This window comes from Somniosus microcephalus, chromosome 1 (genome assembly GCF_052327205.1).
Source record: "Somniosus microcephalus isolate GS21.2 chromosome 1, FLI_Smic_1.0, whole genome shotgun sequence".
NCBI lineage: Eukaryota > Metazoa > Chordata > Chondrichthyes > Squaliformes > Somniosidae > Somniosus > Somniosus microcephalus.
Window position 1 is genome coordinate 208,207,599 of NC_140987.1, and position 18,205 is coordinate 208,225,803.

General features: G+C 41.1%; 1 protein-coding gene across 1 annotated transcript in view; it reads right to left on the reverse strand.

Annotated features, from left to right (window-relative positions):
- Positions 1 to 6,825: 6,825 nt before the first annotated feature.
- The window catches only part of LOC147124561 (versican core protein-like), a 210,971-nt gene continuing 199,591 nt past the window's right edge, over positions 6,826 to 18,205 (reverse strand). The window contains exons 14-17 of the mRNA XM_085989372.1: positions 17,139 to 17,283; positions 14,216 to 14,398; positions 8,880 to 9,019; positions 6,826 to 7,995 (exon numbers count right to left, since the gene is read on the reverse strand). Coding sequence (XP_085845498.1) covers positions 8,895 to 9,019; positions 14,216 to 14,398; positions 17,139 to 17,283 — 453 coding nt within the window. The 3' untranslated portion in view covers positions 6,826 to 7,995; positions 8,880 to 8,894. The remainder of the gene's footprint in view (positions 7,996 to 8,879; positions 9,020 to 14,215; positions 14,399 to 17,138; positions 17,284 to 18,205) is intronic.

An 18,205-nucleotide genomic window follows, 5' to 3' on the forward strand; every position in this document is an offset into this window, starting at 1 on the left:
AGTGGAGCAGCCCCAGTGGAAGTTCATGCAAGAGTCTCTTATCAAACAGGAAGAAGAAGAAAAGAAGAAGAATTGATTTCTTGATGTCAGATTGGATGGATAGTTGGATACTGTTGAATGGGAAAGTTTGCTTTGTGGTGGCTTTTATTTCGGCATTTTGGCCAAGAGGACACTTTGATGGTTAGTATCAGAAAGAAGGAAAGGTGTGGGACAAATGTTGAAAGGGGAATTTGGGTTGTGGCCACTGGTACCGCAGGCGAATGATTCCATCCTGGATATCCAGGCCGGAAAGGGGCTGTCTGGCTTGTAGTCTTCCTCTTCTGCATCTTCCTCTTCTGCGTCTTCCTCTTCGCTCTGTGAGTGGATGCTGTAAATCTGGAATGACAGCATCAAATGCTGGAAATACTCAGCAGGTCAGGCAGCATCTTGACCTGGGATGTGAATTCTGTTCCTCTCTCCATGAATGTTGCCTGACCTGCTGAGTATTTGCAGCATTTTCTGTCTTTTCAGAGGCCTTTCTTTATCATCTGAGGCCTTGTAAGCATCCAGCATCACACCCTACATACTTAAAAAACTTTTAACATGTATTGCACCAAGCCACTACTTCAATAAAATCAAAAAATTCCAGTCCAAAAGCTTAAATGCAAACATACCTTTAAGAGGTGCTGACAGTGCCTCTGTGAGTCTGCTGAATGCTGGGTTTTCATGGTGAGCTTAGGACTCAGCGCTGAACTCAGTGCTAAGGTCCAAGTTCACCGAGGTGACATTAAGTCAGCATTGCACACCGACTGACGTCACCACTCCCTAACTTAAATTTGGAGGGCCATTGCTCCTACCGGCAGTGCTGCCAGGCCTCAGAAAATGGCGGACACCACGGGACCCGCCACCAGCTGGCGAAAGAGCGGCAGCCACCCTCTTTTTCGCTACTTTTTCATGGTAACGGGTGGCGTAAAGCCCCTGAATTTTTCGACCTCTGTGCCTGTGCACGCTGTCACTGAAGAGAAGCATGCAGGTGGGAAAGAGAGGGCAGATGATAGATCCTTAAAGGTGATGTGGTATCATTTGCTTAGCAGCATAGGGGATTATCATCAATTACCAATGATGAATAAAATATGTTGAAAGATAATACTGAATGATTCAGCTGAGCTTATGCTGGAACAGGGAACAGAAAGTTAACAAACACCTGCCAAGTACGGAAGTCTGCAAATTAACTCAAGGGCGTATGGGCAACAGTTTCTGAGATCTGGAGATCTCATGCCACTGTTGTCACTGGTGATGCTTCACTCTCAGCTGACAGCTGAATGGAAAAAGTGATGGTTTGCTGCCATACATTTTTTAATCGATGATTTCAATGGATGGAGATTTGTGGCAGTGCACCTACGATTTAACCAATCAGCTCATCGGTGTGCACAAGGCTCCACCAAGTGACGCGGGGTATTGGAAAATGTGACCCTTTATTTTCCTAATGGTGTAAAGTGTTACGTAAAAGGAGAAATGAGTAAGCTGGTGAAGAATGTTGATATCTTTTGTAAAATTGCTGCAACATGTGTTTTTTTAAGCTTTATATGTGCTTTCCTTCTCTGGGTAAAATACTGACAAGCAAATGACAGAAGCAGTAAGAAAAGTGCTTGCTGAAGGTTTTGTTGACTGTTTAATGAAATTGGAGAGTAACATTTTGAGCTTTCCTCAGGATAGTTTAGCAAAAGGTGATATTTTTCATGTAGTCCTAGTGTCAGTTTTTGAGCGGAAGTCCCAAGGTTACAAGTTTCAGTGGAATATATTAGAAGCATTCCGACTGTTTTCGGTGGTGTGTAGTTAAAGATCTTGCTGTCTCTTCCAACTCAACTCCCGCTCTCAGTAACGGGCCCTGGGTCAGTCATGGACCCCATTGTCAAACCCAACTAATGCAACCAAATATGACCCCCTGCCCCTGCTGTCACATCCAATCAAGCTGCTGTGAATATGGATTATAGTATTTTCTGGTTAGATCATTTTTGGTGAGCCTTTGCCTTACATACAATTGGAAGAAATGCAGAATTGTGCAAAATGTATCTATGCTGTATAAATGAAGACAGTGAGATTTGAATTTATGGGTTAATTTGAAGAATCTAATACTCATCATGACCCTGAATCAAAGGATCTTAAGACTCTTGAGTCAGTGATGCAATCTCAAATCTTCCTTTCTTGGGCATACTTGGGTCATGACACAGCTTTGTGCAGTCTTTTTGATTGTTTAACTAGCCAGGCAGAGGTTTTGGTAGAGATCATATAAGCATGTTTAGTTCCTTTTGTAAGAGAGCTACAGAAAATGATTTTTACAATATTCTGACAGTTTTTATGATAATTTTCCTGGTGTCATCCCACAAATTACCAAATTTATTGAATTCAATTTATGAACTTGCCATGGTGGGATTTGAACTCATAACCTCTGGATTACTAGCCCAGTATCATTATCTCTAGGCTACCGTACTCCTATATCTGTTATTATCTTTGCGCTTTGATCTCCTTTTCTTCCTGTTTCAGCAAACTTTATACTCATGCATTTCTCTATAGTGCTATGCCATATATATGCTTTCACACTACGGTCAGAGATGTGAGCAGTTCATTACAGTGATGATACACTTTCCAAGTTTTACTTCTGTCTGTTAAGCACTGAACCTCTCTTAACCTTATAATTACAACTCTTAAATACTTCCGCTTCTGAACGAGGAGTTCTGAAGGCTCTTTACTTCTTTCTAATCTTTCCCTCCTTTCTGCCATCTGATTGCTGCTTGTTGATTGCTCGTCTGCCAACTTTGAGTGAGCAGGGGGAAAAAGATGCCTCCCTTCCAGGCTCAAACCTCCCTCACCTCTTTTTCCAGTACATTGATGATTGTATCGGTGCCATTTCCTGCTCTCACCCGGAACTGGAAAATTCAATCAACTTTTCTTACAATTTCCACCCAGCTCTTGCCTTCACAAGGTCCATCTCCAGCTCTTCCCTTCCCTTCCTGAGCTTCTCTATCTCCATTTCTGAGGATAGGCTATCAACCAATATCCACTATAAGCCCACTGACATCCACAGCTACCTTGATTACACTTCCTCCCACCCCACTTCCTGTAAGGACTCTATTCCATTCTCCCAGTTTCTCCATCTCCGTCGCATCTGTTCCAACGATACCATCTTCCATACCAGTGCTTCCGATATGTCTTCCTTTTTCCTCAACCAAGGATTCCCCTCCACCATGGTTGACAGGACCCTCGACTGTGTCCGTTCTATTTCCTGCACTTCTGCTCGCACCCCTTCCCCTCCCTCCCCTTGTTAGGGTTCTCCTTGTCCTCAACTTTCACCCACCAGCCTCCGCATTCAATGTATCATCCTCCTCCATTTCTGCCACCCCCAGCGTGATCCCACCACCAAACACTTCTTCCCCTCCCCCCCCCCCCCACTTTCAGCATTCTGAAGGGACCATTCCCTCTGCGACACCCTGGTTCACTCCTCTCTAACACCAACACCCGTTCCCCTTCCCATGACACCTTCCCGTGCAAGTACAGGAGATGCAAGACCTGCACTTTTACCTCCTTCCTTCTCACTGTCCAGGGCCCCAAACACTCCTTCCAGGTGGAACAGCGATTTACTTGTACTTCTTTCAATTTAGTATACTGTATTCGCTGCTCATGATGCGGTCTCCTCTACATTAGGGAGACCAAATGCAGATTGGGTAACCACTTTGTGTAACACCTCCGTTCAGTCCGCAAGTGTGACCCTGAGCTTCCGGTCGCCTGTCACTTTAATTCTCCGGGCCACTCCAACTCTGACCTCGGCCTCCTACACTGTTCCGATGAAGCTCAACATAAGCTCAAGGAACAGCACCTCATCTTTCTATTAGGGACTTTACAGCCTTCCGGACTCAACATTGGGTTCAACAATTTCAGATCATAAATTCTCCCCCCATTTTTTTGAATGGCAGCTGTTGCTGGTGATTCTGCTATTCCCATTTACACCTCCTCTAGACCCATCTTTTGTTTCTTTACTTGTCCCATTACCACCTCCATTCACCTTGCACCATCAACCCTTTTGTCAGTTAATCTTTCCTGTCTTCCACCCTATCACACACCTTTCCTTGGGTTCTTTCCTCCCCTTACCCCTTTCCCTGCCTCTGTAATTGTTTAAACCTGTCACATCTCTAACCGTTTCCAGTTCTGACGAAAGGTCATCGACCTGAAACATTAACTCTGTTTCTCTCTCCACAGCTGCTGCCTGACCTGCTGAGTATTTCCAGTATTTTGTGTTTTTATTTCAGATTTCCAGCATCTGCAGTATTTTGCTTTTGACTTGGTAACAGTGCCAGCTTAGCCCAGTGTTAGCACTCCCACCTCTGAATCAGAAGGGCATGGGTTTAAAACCTACTCCAGGGATTTAAGAGCATGTAATCTAGGTTGAGACTTCAGTGTACCGAGGGAGTGCAGCGTCATTGGAGCTGCTGCCTTTCAGATGAGATGTTAAATCCAGATCCTCCCTGCCTGTTCCGGTGGGTGTAAAAAATCCCATGACATTATTTGAAGAGCAGCAGAATTCTCCCAGCATTAAGTATTTGCAGTTCCATTTTTACATTGCTATAGTTATCTTCAAGTCATGCAAATTTTCCCTAATCTCCTTTAGGATTCTGAGCCAACATTATCATGTCCAGGAAGCCTGGCAGTGAGCTTGATTAATGGACAACCCATTTGACTCATAAAGGTCAATGTGCCTTTCATGGAGCCCATCAATAAAGTCAGGATAGGGTCAAAAAATGGGTTTATGAACAATTCATGCTGCTATTGCTTGAGCCTTCGAATTTCCTCCCTGCACAGCTATATTTACGAACCTTTCATAAGAAATGGTGATTAAGCTGTTCATTAGCTGCTTGAGAAGTATAAAACCACCCATCATTGGCAGATACATCCTGATTGACCTATTTCAGCCAGGCGAGGTTATCGAATTCATGAAGTACATATCTGCTAGAAACCCAGAGACACATACCAGCTTTAATTGACAGGAGATATTCATGATCAGATATGGAAGACATTTACTATGTATTAGATTCAATAGTAACTTTCAAAAGGGAATTGCATAAATACTTGATGGGAAAAAATGTACAGGGGTATGGGGAAAGAGCAGGGAAGTGGGTCTAATTGGATAGCTCTACAATGGACTGAAGTGGGTCTAATTGGATAGCTGTACAATGGACTGAAGTGGGTCTAATTGGATAGCTCTACAATGGACTGAAGTGGGTCTAATTGGATAGCTCTACAATGGACTGAATGCCCTCCTTCTGTGCTGTATCATTCTATGGTATAATTCTATTTCTATCTATACATATAAGTTTTAGGGGGAAAATGCTGCTATTTTTCTGTTAATAGTTTGCTTTGGTATGTTATTTATTTTGTTCTGCCTTTTTATTTAGACAACTCAAGAAAGGTCACTGTGATATTATCTATTCAAGGCAGAGTTTGAAATTCTTGTAACATTACGTCCAGCACATGGAATTCAAACATACTGATCTACCACCTCGAGTCCATGAACAGTGCGTATGCTGCTTCCCAACTTGTCTGAGAAGCAGAATTCACCAATATCAATGGTGGTGAGCATTGCAGGCATGGCCTCAAAAGAATATTATGTTGCTGGGTCAATCATCCAACTTGAATCTGATTTTCCCCTGATGAGAAGATAATAAACTTTGAAATGCAAGGAAATGGTCAGTCAGCAAGAGCAGAGCTTCGAGAGAATTCTGAAAGCAAGGTATCAGCTCTGGTCGAGGTCTCTTGTATTTGATAGGTAAACACAATTCCTACAACATGGAGAAAACTTGTTGGGATAGTAGCTCAAGCAGCTTTCTGGCAAATCTTGAAGCCATAGATGAGCTATAATAACAAGACATTTAAGGAATACTTGGTAAAACCAAAGACAAGCTTGTGTTGATAATTTCTACCTTCAACAAGAAACCTTAGGAAGTTTTAGTATTGCAGGTGAATTACCACACAAAATAAACTTCAGTAAGGATGATCAAGGCCAATTAGTTTCCTGGTCACATTGCTTGGATAATTTGAACTTGTGAGACTAAAGCCAAAGAAAAAAAGAGGAAAAATATAATATGGCTGGTATGAGAGTGTTAGGAAGCAGGAATGTTTTAAAACAGCATTGCTCTTAAAAAAAAGACAATCGTATAAGGATTTTGAATGCAGGCAAACTGCAAGAAGGAATGGTATTTGATGTTCAGGTCAAAGATCAGCTTAGAGTATAATTCATACCCAGACTAGTTGAGGACATTGTATTTGGTTGGATTTAAGGGTTCTTGTCCTACTATAAAGCAGACTGTGTTGTATCATAAAACCACGTGAAATATACAAACAGAAAAATGGTGTGTGTTTTTTTCAAACTTATGATAACAAGTAAATTAGGGTTGCCAACTCTGCATTCTTAGAGGTTTCATCACATGGCCTCCCACGTCCACCGGCCTCGCCTGCTATTGGTCGCCCAATAAATCCATCCTCAAAGGACACCACCTCCCCACGTTAATTAGAAAGCGACAGACTCTTCATTAGTCGATTGGATGATTCTTGACTGTCAAACAGCCTTTTTTCCATCTCCAATATTTTTATAATTAGTCAATGTTCAAAGAAAATGAAAAAAACTTTTTTTTTTTTTAATTCCCTTATTTTTCTCCCAGGTTGCTCACAGCAGTGTCCTGGAGATTAATCTTTAATTCCTGAGATTCCTGGACAATCCTAGTGGGTTGGCAACCCTAAAGTAGATTAGAACATAAATATGCAAGAAAATAAATGAGCTCCACCGTGTCCCCAAAGTGCAGTATAGCCAGAGGCTTCAGTCTTTTTAATAATGCTCTTCAAGTCAGTTCTATCAGTAGGACTAATGCATGAAAATAGAAACAGCATGATCAAGATTTGTTTTGGTTTCTTCCAGCATGTAAAAAAGTAACAAAAGTTTTTCAGTATTTCATTCACAAAAACCCAAACGTTCACATTATACTTCTATACAAGTTAAAATATAAATACAGTATTGTTCTATGTGCATTGTAAAGACAAAAATCATACAGAGTGATTTTTGTTGCTGTTTATAAAACGAAAAGAGACAGAAATGGGTGAAGCAACCAGCATATTTTCTTTTTAGAAATGAATTTACTGCAATGAAAAACTTGCTGCTGACCAGACCAGGTTTAATTTTCAGACATTGTTTTTGCTTTTACCACACGTTAACCCTTGGATTTACAGATTATTTCATGAACTTTTTCCCCCCAAAATCTCTCCATGATTGAATCGATGAGATTTGGCTCCTCTCATTATAATTTGTAAATGGTTTCTATCTAATCTTGCCACCCATATCCACAGACTTGAATGAAAATTAGATCTTGAGAATATAAAATACATTGCCTTGAAATTTAAGTCAAAATGAAGTACTGGGATCTTTACCCACAGTGCAAAGTATGTGGTGCTTTATACAGATGCCCAAGGGTTAACAGCAGAAATGTTACAAAAATATATAGTTCAATTCTTCTTTATCCTGTTCTTTTAAAGCAAATGAATAAAATCCCAAGAATTAAACTAAATGGCCATACATCATCAACATATGCTATACAGCTGCCACATTCAGACATAAACATTTATTTTAAAAAATGCACTAAGATGGTTATATATACAAAAATTAATTTATTTTTTGATTTTGTTTTTTTTTACAAAAAAAAATAGGGTTATATTCACCCTTAGAAAAAGGCAGCTCCATATTGTAGTGTGGTTAGTGAGGGCTGCAAAAGCTGCCATATCTGGAAAAAGTTAATATATTAGCACTTTGACCTCAGAAAGAACCAATGGCTTTTGGAAAGGTCATGTAGCGTCCTTTTTGCACTTGCTATTCTGATTGCTTGTATCCAGGTGAGTTAAAGAGCAGCTTCACAATGCAGTCTCTGGGCTTGATCCCACCTTGCATCCTTAGAATTACAATACACAGGGGTCTTGTAGCTGTAGAAGTGAAAGATTGATTGAGGAAGAGAGTTGTTGAATGTTTTGGAATCAGACAATTAATCATCCAGGCTCTTCAAAAATAGTTTTCACTCACATTAATGCACCATAACCTTTTCCATTCTCTGCTCACATAAAACTGCTTATTATAGAGATCAGAATAGTGTATCTGGAGCAACAATCAAAATGGTGCTCGTGCAACACCTTCATTTCCCTCCATACAGGTACTTGCAACAACGTAAAACGTGGCAAGAAGGTAAGTTAAAATATCCACTAGGGGGCACTGAAAGCACAGCTGATCATTTTGTCATATAGCTGAAATGAATGCAATAAATAGTGAAATGTATTTTTTAATTTTAACAATATAGTTCAAAATTAGCTTGGCATTGTGAAAAAGTATGACTAGTGGCAATTTAGGATTGGTTTGCAGAAACTGCTGAAAGGAATGAATTACTTGCATATGCTGTAAAAATAGAAAACTCGAATGACATTAAAAGATGGAGAAAAGGTGCAAAAATGCTCCAGTAGACTTTAAAGGATTAAAATGCTCCTGCAAACAGACGTGCAGTTTATGCACATATAAATAAAAGGTTTGCCCAATATTTGCAAGACAACATTACTGAATGGCATGAGAATTGTCGAACTGTAAAATGTCTGCTGCAGTACTTGAACCATGGAATGAACAAGCTGCAGTTTCTTTTTCATTTAACTTATTCAAATCATTTTGAAATGAATGTTTTGCAATCCTTTTAGTTATCACATTTGAAGACACTGCTGTTTGATCTCTCCCTACATGTTTTTTTTAAAATATCCCCACCCCAATTTGTTACTACAGGCACTGTTTGGAACAGATTTGGCTCTAATTGCAAGGAACAGTTTCCCACCATTCAGTGGTGTGGTCAGTGCCCTGAACGCAATTTCCTGATCCAGCGATGACGGTGTCTGACAGGGTCTTGTGAACTTTTCATTCCTGTTCGGTACAATCCGTGAATATACCTTGGGAAGTTTCGTTGATATGTGGAAGCTATCAAGCACAAAAGAAAATAGAAAATTAATATATATTACAAAAAAAATCACATGTAGGCAGAAAGGCCTAAAATATTTCCATGCACTTCAACAGCTTGGGTTAAAATCATTAAAAATCAACTCTGCCAATGCCTTAAGAGAGTTGTGGTACTGAGCCATACAGACTAAATCCTATGTGCCTATGCGGTAGTTGGGATGCTCCAATTGGGCTCAGTGCCTCTGAGCAAGTGATAACCAGCCAAATTTCTAAGTCCGATCATTATCCAGTGACTCCTGTTAGAAAATGTGCGTGCATGGACATTGGACTTTAGTCAAGGATCGAGCTTTGCTGTGATGCCACCCAGAGTTGTTGGCACTCACTATCTATGAACAATGCCTACTCGGCAAGGGAGTGGCTGGCCATCGAACCACATCCCAGCATGAGTCAGCACCTTCAGGAGAAGAACACAGGACTGCAGCTTTCCTACTGATAATTTTAACCATGCTCTTTTCAAGCCTTATAAAATAGATCTTTCTATTGGAAGAAAAATCAAATTATAAATCAGTCTTAAAAAGAAAGCGGCCATTTGTTGGGCTAGAGACCTGCGGGATATATTTAAAGGTAAAATAGTAATTTCTAAAATTGTTAGTTTTACTAGGTTAATCCTAACAAAACATTTTGTCGAGCCTTTTGAACATGTTTTGCTGCAATGCTGAGAATTCAACTCCTCATGTTACATTTTCTCCACCAGGATCATTAACGGTGCAGTGCATTCTGAGACGGAGGATAGGCGTGTGGCACACTTAGGTTCTTTAGCTTCAAAACTACAGGTGTACAGTACTACATAATTGTCCAGTGATTTGTGGCCTAGAAAAATAATATTAATTTTACTTAAGAGCTAGAATTATGGGAAAAACTTTAAAGCCCAAACAAACTGGTGGCTGTGGCTTCAATGCGGTTAATGTTCCCAGAATAAATGGCAAAGGAGATGCAATGGTATAGCCCTGGTGGTGACACAAATGTCCTAGTACATGTTGGATTCTGTACATCAAATGGCTTGTGAGCTTTCAAGAAAGTGAGAGCAAGTTAATGAAATATATAATAAAACTAGAAAAATCTTGAAATCAGAGGGCCTACACCCATAAAGTTAACCCATCATTTCTCTTTATAGATGCTGACAGACCGGATATGTATTTCCAAAACTTTTGGTTTTATTTCAAATTACTAACATTTTACAGTTTTTTTTATCTCTACGAGTGAAATCTACAACTGCTTAGGCAGGCTACGGTGCTATTGTTAATATATAAATACTTAATACTATACAGCTTTCTTGCATTGCTCAGTTTTAATCAAGTCACTTTAGTCAAAAGCAAATGGAAATAAACTACGGAGACATGGTTGAGGGAGGGTCAGGACTGGCAGCTCAATATTCCGGGGTATAGAATCTTCAGGAGAGACAGAGGGGGGTGTAAAAGGGGAGGGGGTGTTGCAATATTAATTAAGGAGTCGATTACTGCTGTAAGGAGGGGTGATATATTAGCGGGTTCCTCTAATGAGGCCATATGGGTAGAAATTAAAAACAAAAAGGGGGCAAGCACCTTGCTGGGAGTGTACTATAGGCCCCCAAACAGTCAGGGGGAGATAGAGGAACAGATATGTAGGCAAATCTCAGAGAAGTGCGAAAATAATAGGGTAATAATAGTGGGGGATTTCAACTTCCCCAATATTAATTGGGATAGTCAGAGTGTGAAAGGCTTAGAGGGTGCAGAATTCTTAAAGTGCATCCAGGAGAGCTTTTTGAGCCAACATGTAGAAAGTCCTACAAGAGAGGGGGCGGTACTGGACCTACTTCTAGGGAATGTAGCCGGGCAAGTGTTGGAAGTGTCAGTGGGAGAGCATTTTGGCGACAGTGACCATAATTCGGTGAGATTTAAGGTGGTCATGGAAAAAGACAATGACGGCCCGGAAATTAGGGTTCTAAATTGGGGGATGGCCGATTTTAATATGATAAGGCAGGATCTGGCCAAAGTGGACTGGGAGCAGCTACTTATAGGAAAATCCACATCAAAGCAGTGGGAGGCTTTCAGAAGGGAAATAGAGAGAGTACAATGCCAACATGTTCCTGTAAAGGTCAAGGGTGGGACCAACAAGCAAAAGGAACCTTGGATGACAAGGGATATACAAAAATGCATTAGGAAAAAAAGGGGGGCTTTTGGCAGTTACAAAAGACTAAAGACGGAGGAAGCCCTAGAGGAGTATAAAAAGTGCAGGGGCATACTTAAAAAAGAAATTAGGAGGGCGAGGAGGGGCCATGAAATAACACTGGCGAGCAAAATAAAGGAAAATCCTAAGATGTTTTATAAGTATATTAAGGGCAAGAGGATAACCAGGGAAAGGGTAGGGCCCATTAGGGACCAAAGTGGCAATCTGTGTGTAGAGCCAGATGATGTAGGCGGGGTTTTAAATGAATTTTTTGCATCTGTGTTCACTATGGAGAAAGATGATGTAGACATAGAAATCGGGCAAGGGGACTGTGACATACTTGAACATATTAGCATCGGGAGGGAGGAGGTACTAGCGGTTTTAGCAGGCCAAAAAGTGGATAAATCCCCAGGCCCGGACGAGATGTATCCCAGGCTGTTGTGTGAGGCAAGGGAGGAGATTGCAGGGGCTCTGACACAAATTTTCAGAACCTCTCTGGCCACAGGGGATGTACCAGAGGACTGGAGAACAGCTAACGTAGTACCATTATTCAAGAAGGGTAGCAGGGATAAACCAGGGAATTACAGGCCAGTGAGCCTAACATCTGTGGTAGGGAAATTATTGGAAAAAATTCTGAGGGACAAAATTAGTCTCCACTTGGAGAGGCAAGGATTAATCGGGGATAGTCAGCATGGCTTTGTCAAGGGTAAATCATGTCTGACAAATCTGATTGAATTTTTCGAGGGGGTGACTAGGTGTGTGGATGAGGGAAATGCTGTGGATGTGGTTTACATGGACTTCAGTAAAGCTTTTGACAAAGTCCCGCATAGGAGACTGGTCAAGAAGGTAAGAGCCCATGGGATCCAGGGTGCCTTGGCGCGTTGGATCCTAAACTGGCTGAGTGGCAGGAGGCAGAGGGTGATGGTCGAACGTTGCTTTTGTGACTGGAAGCCTGTGTCTAGTGGGGTGCCTCAGGGATCGGTGCTGGGTCCCTTGCTGTTTGTGACCTACATAAATGATTTGGATGAGAATGTAAAAGGTATGATCAGTAAGTTCGCAGATGACACGAAAATTGGTGGGGTGGTAAATTGTGAGGAGGAAAGCCTCAGGCTACAGGAAGATATAAACGAGTTGGTCAGATGGGCGGAAAAGTGGCAAATGGAATTTAACCCTGAAAAGTGCGAGGTGATGCATTTTGGACGGACAAATAAGGCAAGGGAGTACACAATGAGTGGTAGGACCCTAGGAAGTACAGAGGGTCAGAGGGACCTTGGTGTGCATGTACATAGATCCCTGAAGGCAGCGGAACAGGTAGATAAGGTGGTTAAAAAGGCATATGGGATACTTGCCTTCATTAGCCGAGGTATAGAATATAAGAGCAGGGAGGTTATGGTGGAGCTGTACAAAACGCTGGTGAGGCCACAGCTGGAGTACTGTGTGCAGTTCTGGTCGCCTCACTATAGGAAGGATGTGATTGCTTTAGAGAGGGTGCAGAGAAGATTCACCAGGATGTTACCTGGGATGGCGCGCCTCAGCTATGAAGAAAGACTAAACAGGCTGCGGTTGTTTTCATTGGAGCAAAGAAGGCTGAGGGGGGACCTGATTGAGGTGTACAAAATGATGAGGGGCATAGATAGGGTAGATAAAGAGGAACTTTTCCCCTTAGTAGGGGGGTCAATAACAAGGGGGCATAGATTCAAGGTAAGGGGCAGGAGATTTAGAGGGGATTTGAGGAGGAACTTTTTCACCCAGAGGGTGGTTGGAATCTGGAACTCTCTGCCTGAAAGGGTGGTAGAGGCAGGAACCCTCACAACATTCAAGAAGCATTTGGATGAGCACTTGAAATGCCATTGCATACAAGGCTATGGACCAAATGCTGGAAAATGGGATTAGACTGGACAGGGATTGATGGACGGCGCAGACACGATGGGCCAAAGGGCCTCTTTCTGTGCTGTAAAACTCTATGACTCTATTTTGAAACCTTTATTGTAATATTTCAACCAACTTTTATCAATGCTACAGAGAAAATGTTCTAAAAGACAATTGTTGCTTGAACATTTTAACCTACCACAATACTAGCACTTTAGTTACACTTATGTAAATAATTACATGCAAAAGTATTGTTTGATTACTTTTGTAACTGTGATCTTGGATTATCAATGAGTTTTACTGAGGACAGATTATTCATGTTCAAATTTGGAAGCCCTGCAGAGAGCATCATTCAACCATACAACTTCACTGCTAAGCTTCCAAACCAACATTTGCAGTCAGCTACAAATAATACTTAGCACGATGAAAGGAAAATGGTGGTCAATACAGCTGAGCTGTTCTTTCATCAGCCCCGGGTACTTCATTTGTATGTGGGTTGAAAAATCAACATTCTGTTAGGCCATAGTTTCTTTACTGCCCACTCAGGAAAAAAATCTTGTGTGAACTAACAGACAACAACGGAAAGAGATTTAACAATCTCAGGAAACTAGAAACTTCCAGATATTTGAATATTGTAAATGTTATCTCTCAAGGTGGCATAGTATCTCATTTGGTACAAGAATGAATTGCCATTCCAAGGGCCCGAACCCAGATCACAAATAAGATATTGGCTACTGTGTGAATTGGTCAGTTTTGACCTGGTTGCCCAATGTAGGACCTCTTGGATAAGAAGAACTTGATCTCAGTGGAGAAAACATATTGACTGTCAACTGATCACAAAGCAGAACTAACTACTACCATGGACAAGTTACACCCCAGAACACCTCACTGAAGAATAGTGTGACAATGGCGTGGAGTTATAACAGAGAAGAATTGATAAAGATTTTTAAAATCTGGCATTTGATCTCAACTCAATGCTTACATTGCTCCAGAAAGCTATCAGTCAAGGATAGTCTGATAAAGCATCTTCTCTGGGAAAAGCCCACAAGTGTATGTGCAAATATTTCAAACATCACATAGACATACAGGGCCCTTTCTACCTTTCCTTTTCTGTTTTTCTCGCAAAATATTGGCAAAACTTACGTGTTAAGCAGGCAACTTTTGGCTTATCCCAATATCCATTAGTTCGACACTTAATGATTGGAAAGTGGCGTTGGATAAAGCCATCACTGCAGTGGTACCTGACCAGAGAATTTATTTCATATCGAGGCTTCATCTTTCCAAATGTTTTAGCATTTTTCACAACAGGAGGTTGACCGCAGGCAACTAAACAAAAAAAAACAGAATATCTTTACATGTTAACATCAATGATGATGACTTAATGATGTGAATACACATGAATAATTTTGCATCTTATTGTGCAAAGTAATAACAGTCTCTTTAAATTATAGGCCATTAAATGTGATTACTGTGGGCGGATGTTGGTGCACTAAGTTTCAGTGCTAAAGTGGACATAGGTTCAAGTCATGCTCTGTTCAATTCCTGATGTAGGCTGCATCAGATATGGAGGAGCTTAACAGAAATTGTGGCATCTCCCAGCAGTGAGGAGATAAAATCAGAGGAGATTGTCACGACTGACAGTCCTTTCAGCTACAAGGTGTGAGGCCCAGCAGATGAAAAACAGAGAACAATTACTGTACAAAGAAAAATGTCCCCTGAAAAGAAAAATATCCTCATATAAAGTAAAAAAGATTTATCTCTGTGCACAATTTAAAGGAATAACTCGACTACATCACTCTTCAATATATCACAACATCTGATATTTCACACATTATTTATAATTCTCATTAATAAACTTTTTTTATAACATTCTCCTTGCCACAATACATTTTTTCCATAGCTCCCAAAGATTGCTCTATGGAAAGGATTGGCTTTTTTCTTAAAATAAAAACTTCGGTTTGTACTGTGGAACACATATCGGGGGGGGGGGGAATTCTAAGACTTTGCATCTAGCGGGAGAGCCAATCGGAGAATCAGGCACGGAACCAATTCAGACTTTTTGAACTTAATAGATAGTTCTTTCAATTCACAAAGCCTCTACTGCAGAGGTATTTCTCAGCAAGCCCTTTTCAATGAGTTTGATCTGGAGCCTTTGAAGATAGGTTGAGTGGAATCTCAGAAGAAACTTAGATAACACAAGACAATTTACATAGTTGGTGAGGAAAGTACTAAAGAACTAATATATAAAAAGATGTTTATAACATAGTTTTGGTACACAGTTGCAAACCATTTATTATTTTCTACTATACAAGGAGTTAACAACTACTGTAGAAGTGTTTAATTGTTAAAATTTGCTTCTTCTATTTCATGCCACTGTTTTGGCTGTTCAAGCCAAAAATAAAATGTAATATAGCGCTATTCTGCCAATTTTGAAGTCGTGGAGGCATGGGCTAGGACTAGCAGCTGAAGTAATCTTTAAAAAAAAAGGGTTCTCTGTTATCCTGGGTACACTACGATATTTTACTGAAATATGTCAGCATGTGAAAACACTCAGAGACTTATGGGGCTGGATTTTACCAGCCCTAAGGAGACGGGTTTGGAGAAAATGGGAAAAATTGGGAGCAGGTTCCAACCCCGCTCCCAACCCACCTCTGAACCATCTTCCCGGGAGGCGGGTCCCCGACTCGCACGCGGACCCATCTCCTAGCAGTGGAAAGGGGATTAGAGCCAATTAACTGCCTGTTAACAGGTAGTTAACAGGCAGTTAAGAGGCTTTTCACCATTTTACGCCTGTGGGTCTGCTACAGTGCAAGTGTGCAAATGACAGCTGCAGAGGTAGTGTGATGGGTGCAATGGTGCACAGGTAAGTATGACAGGTAAGAGAATGTAGTGAGAAATATTTTTATTCTGTTTATATGTATCTGTAGGTCACAAGATTTGATGTTTTTGTTAAGCCTCATCTGATCAGGAGAATTGACAGATGGCTTCTGCAATCTCACATGCAGCTGCCATCTGTTTTCTACTAAGGAGAGGGTCATTAGTGAGCCTGGGTGCAAGGGCTCACCTTTGGACAGTGATTGTCAGTGTTTGACAGCACCTCAATGCTGTCAAACACTGACAATTCATCTGTCAAAAAATTATGGTGCCTGTCACTTTAACAAAACCGGCAGATGAAGGTCATGCACTGACGTCATCTGACACCAGCTTTCCTTTAATTGGCCGGCAAGCCCGCAGGACGGGCTTAACAAGGCCAATCAGGGAAAAATAGCGTCAGGTCGTCAGACGTCGCTGGGGGCGGGACTAGAACCCGGAAACCAGGTAAGATCCCAGCCATAGAGTTAATGCTTAGCAATGAAAGTAGTCTGAAACACAGAGGCCAAAATTATCCAGAGTAAAAACAGTAAAAGAACCCCCAAAAAAATCGCAGTTCCTACTCTTGATCATTATCCAGTAATCTCAACTGCAAAATGTGCATAAGTGTCAAATGAGGACAGGACCAGCTCAGCTCCAATGCCCTCCACAGCTGAACAACCTGCCAACACTCTGCTGAGGCACAACTCATAAAGAACAGACAGTTGGTTGAAGTGCTGTAATGACTGCCAGAGTCCCAGGGAACAGTGCTGCATCAAAAATTAAATGCCTTCAGGAGGAAAGGGGTTGGTGGGAGGGGGGTGGTGGGGGAAGGGGGTAGCATGTGAAAGGTATTTGGGACATACTTAACAGAATATAGTGTAAATTTTCTGCTTTCACGTTCTGGAAGCATACCCAAAGTGCACAGCAGTAAATCACGCACCCCAGGACTTTCCAGCCATTAAAATGAATGAATGGAGAGTCACAGGCTGGGGGTTTGTAGTTCACTGATATGTGCTCCTGCTGTACACCAGCAGAAGCAGCAAATGTATCCACATACCTCTTTACTATTTATCGCAGTTACCATATGTTTTATTTCTATGGATTTTCATTGATGGGGTTTTGCAGAAATGTTCAAGGATATGTGTAAGAAATAGAAAGGGGTGGGGGGGTGGCGGTGTGGAGACGACTGCATGCAGTAAACGCCAGGCCTCACCTGTGCCCTTTTTACATGTGTAGGTGAGGTGGTAGTTACATGGAACATCATTCCACTGGCCGTCCTCATGCCAGATCATAACAACACAGTCTTCGCCAGAAGAAAAGAAACTGTCGGGCTGGTGTGGTCGCCAGTTTTCATATTGCTGTACGAGAAACAGAAATGACAGATTCATTTGGTTTATCCATAATTATAGTCATCACATAATCAGTGAACAGGGTGTTCAGAACTGACATGACATTTTCAGCATTGTCAGTAGTACAGAAGTGGATTAGATCTAAAGCTTCAATGTCAAAAAATACAATTAGACATTTATCTGAATTATAATTGCTATGATGTTGATACTGGCACCACACACGTGCCTAATGTCAGTGTAATTATATGCTGGTTATAACAAACTGTTGCAACTCAATGCGGGAATTAAGTGTAAGTAGACTAGGTAGATGCCTACATACTAAAATGTTGTCTTGGTAGGTCGTGTAATTTCATTTAGAATTGTAATATGGATAATAAGAAAGTTTGCCAAACTGTAACATTCTAGATTCAATGCCTGATTGCTCAATAGTCCTGTGCTGCAGGCATTCAGAGCCCACCTGCCCCATGCTCTTGTGCTATAAGGTTCAATGCCTCACTACCTGACAGTCCTGTGCTATAAAGTTTCAGTGTCTGCTCCATGCTATAAGGATACAGAGCCTGATGCCTCGTGTCCTTGTACAATAACGACTTTGGGCCTGACTCATATCCTGTGGAATAAGATTTAGTGCCTATCTCATAAATTGTACTATATGATTCAGTTTCTAACTGCCCTCTATCCTCAAGCAAGTGATCACAGTTTTTAGGAATGCTTTTCCTCATATGATTTTAATGGATGTTTGCCATAGCCTAGAACTGACATTTAAATTTCACAATGCACATAGGCTTTTTAAAAATCTGGAATATGTATTTTATTAAATTAATGAAGTTCTGAAAATAAAATTTTGTTTCGACAAATTCAAAATAACATTGCAGAATTATGTTATTTTAGGAGTTGGTTAAAAGTGACAGTTTTTACCTTTACATGTGGTACA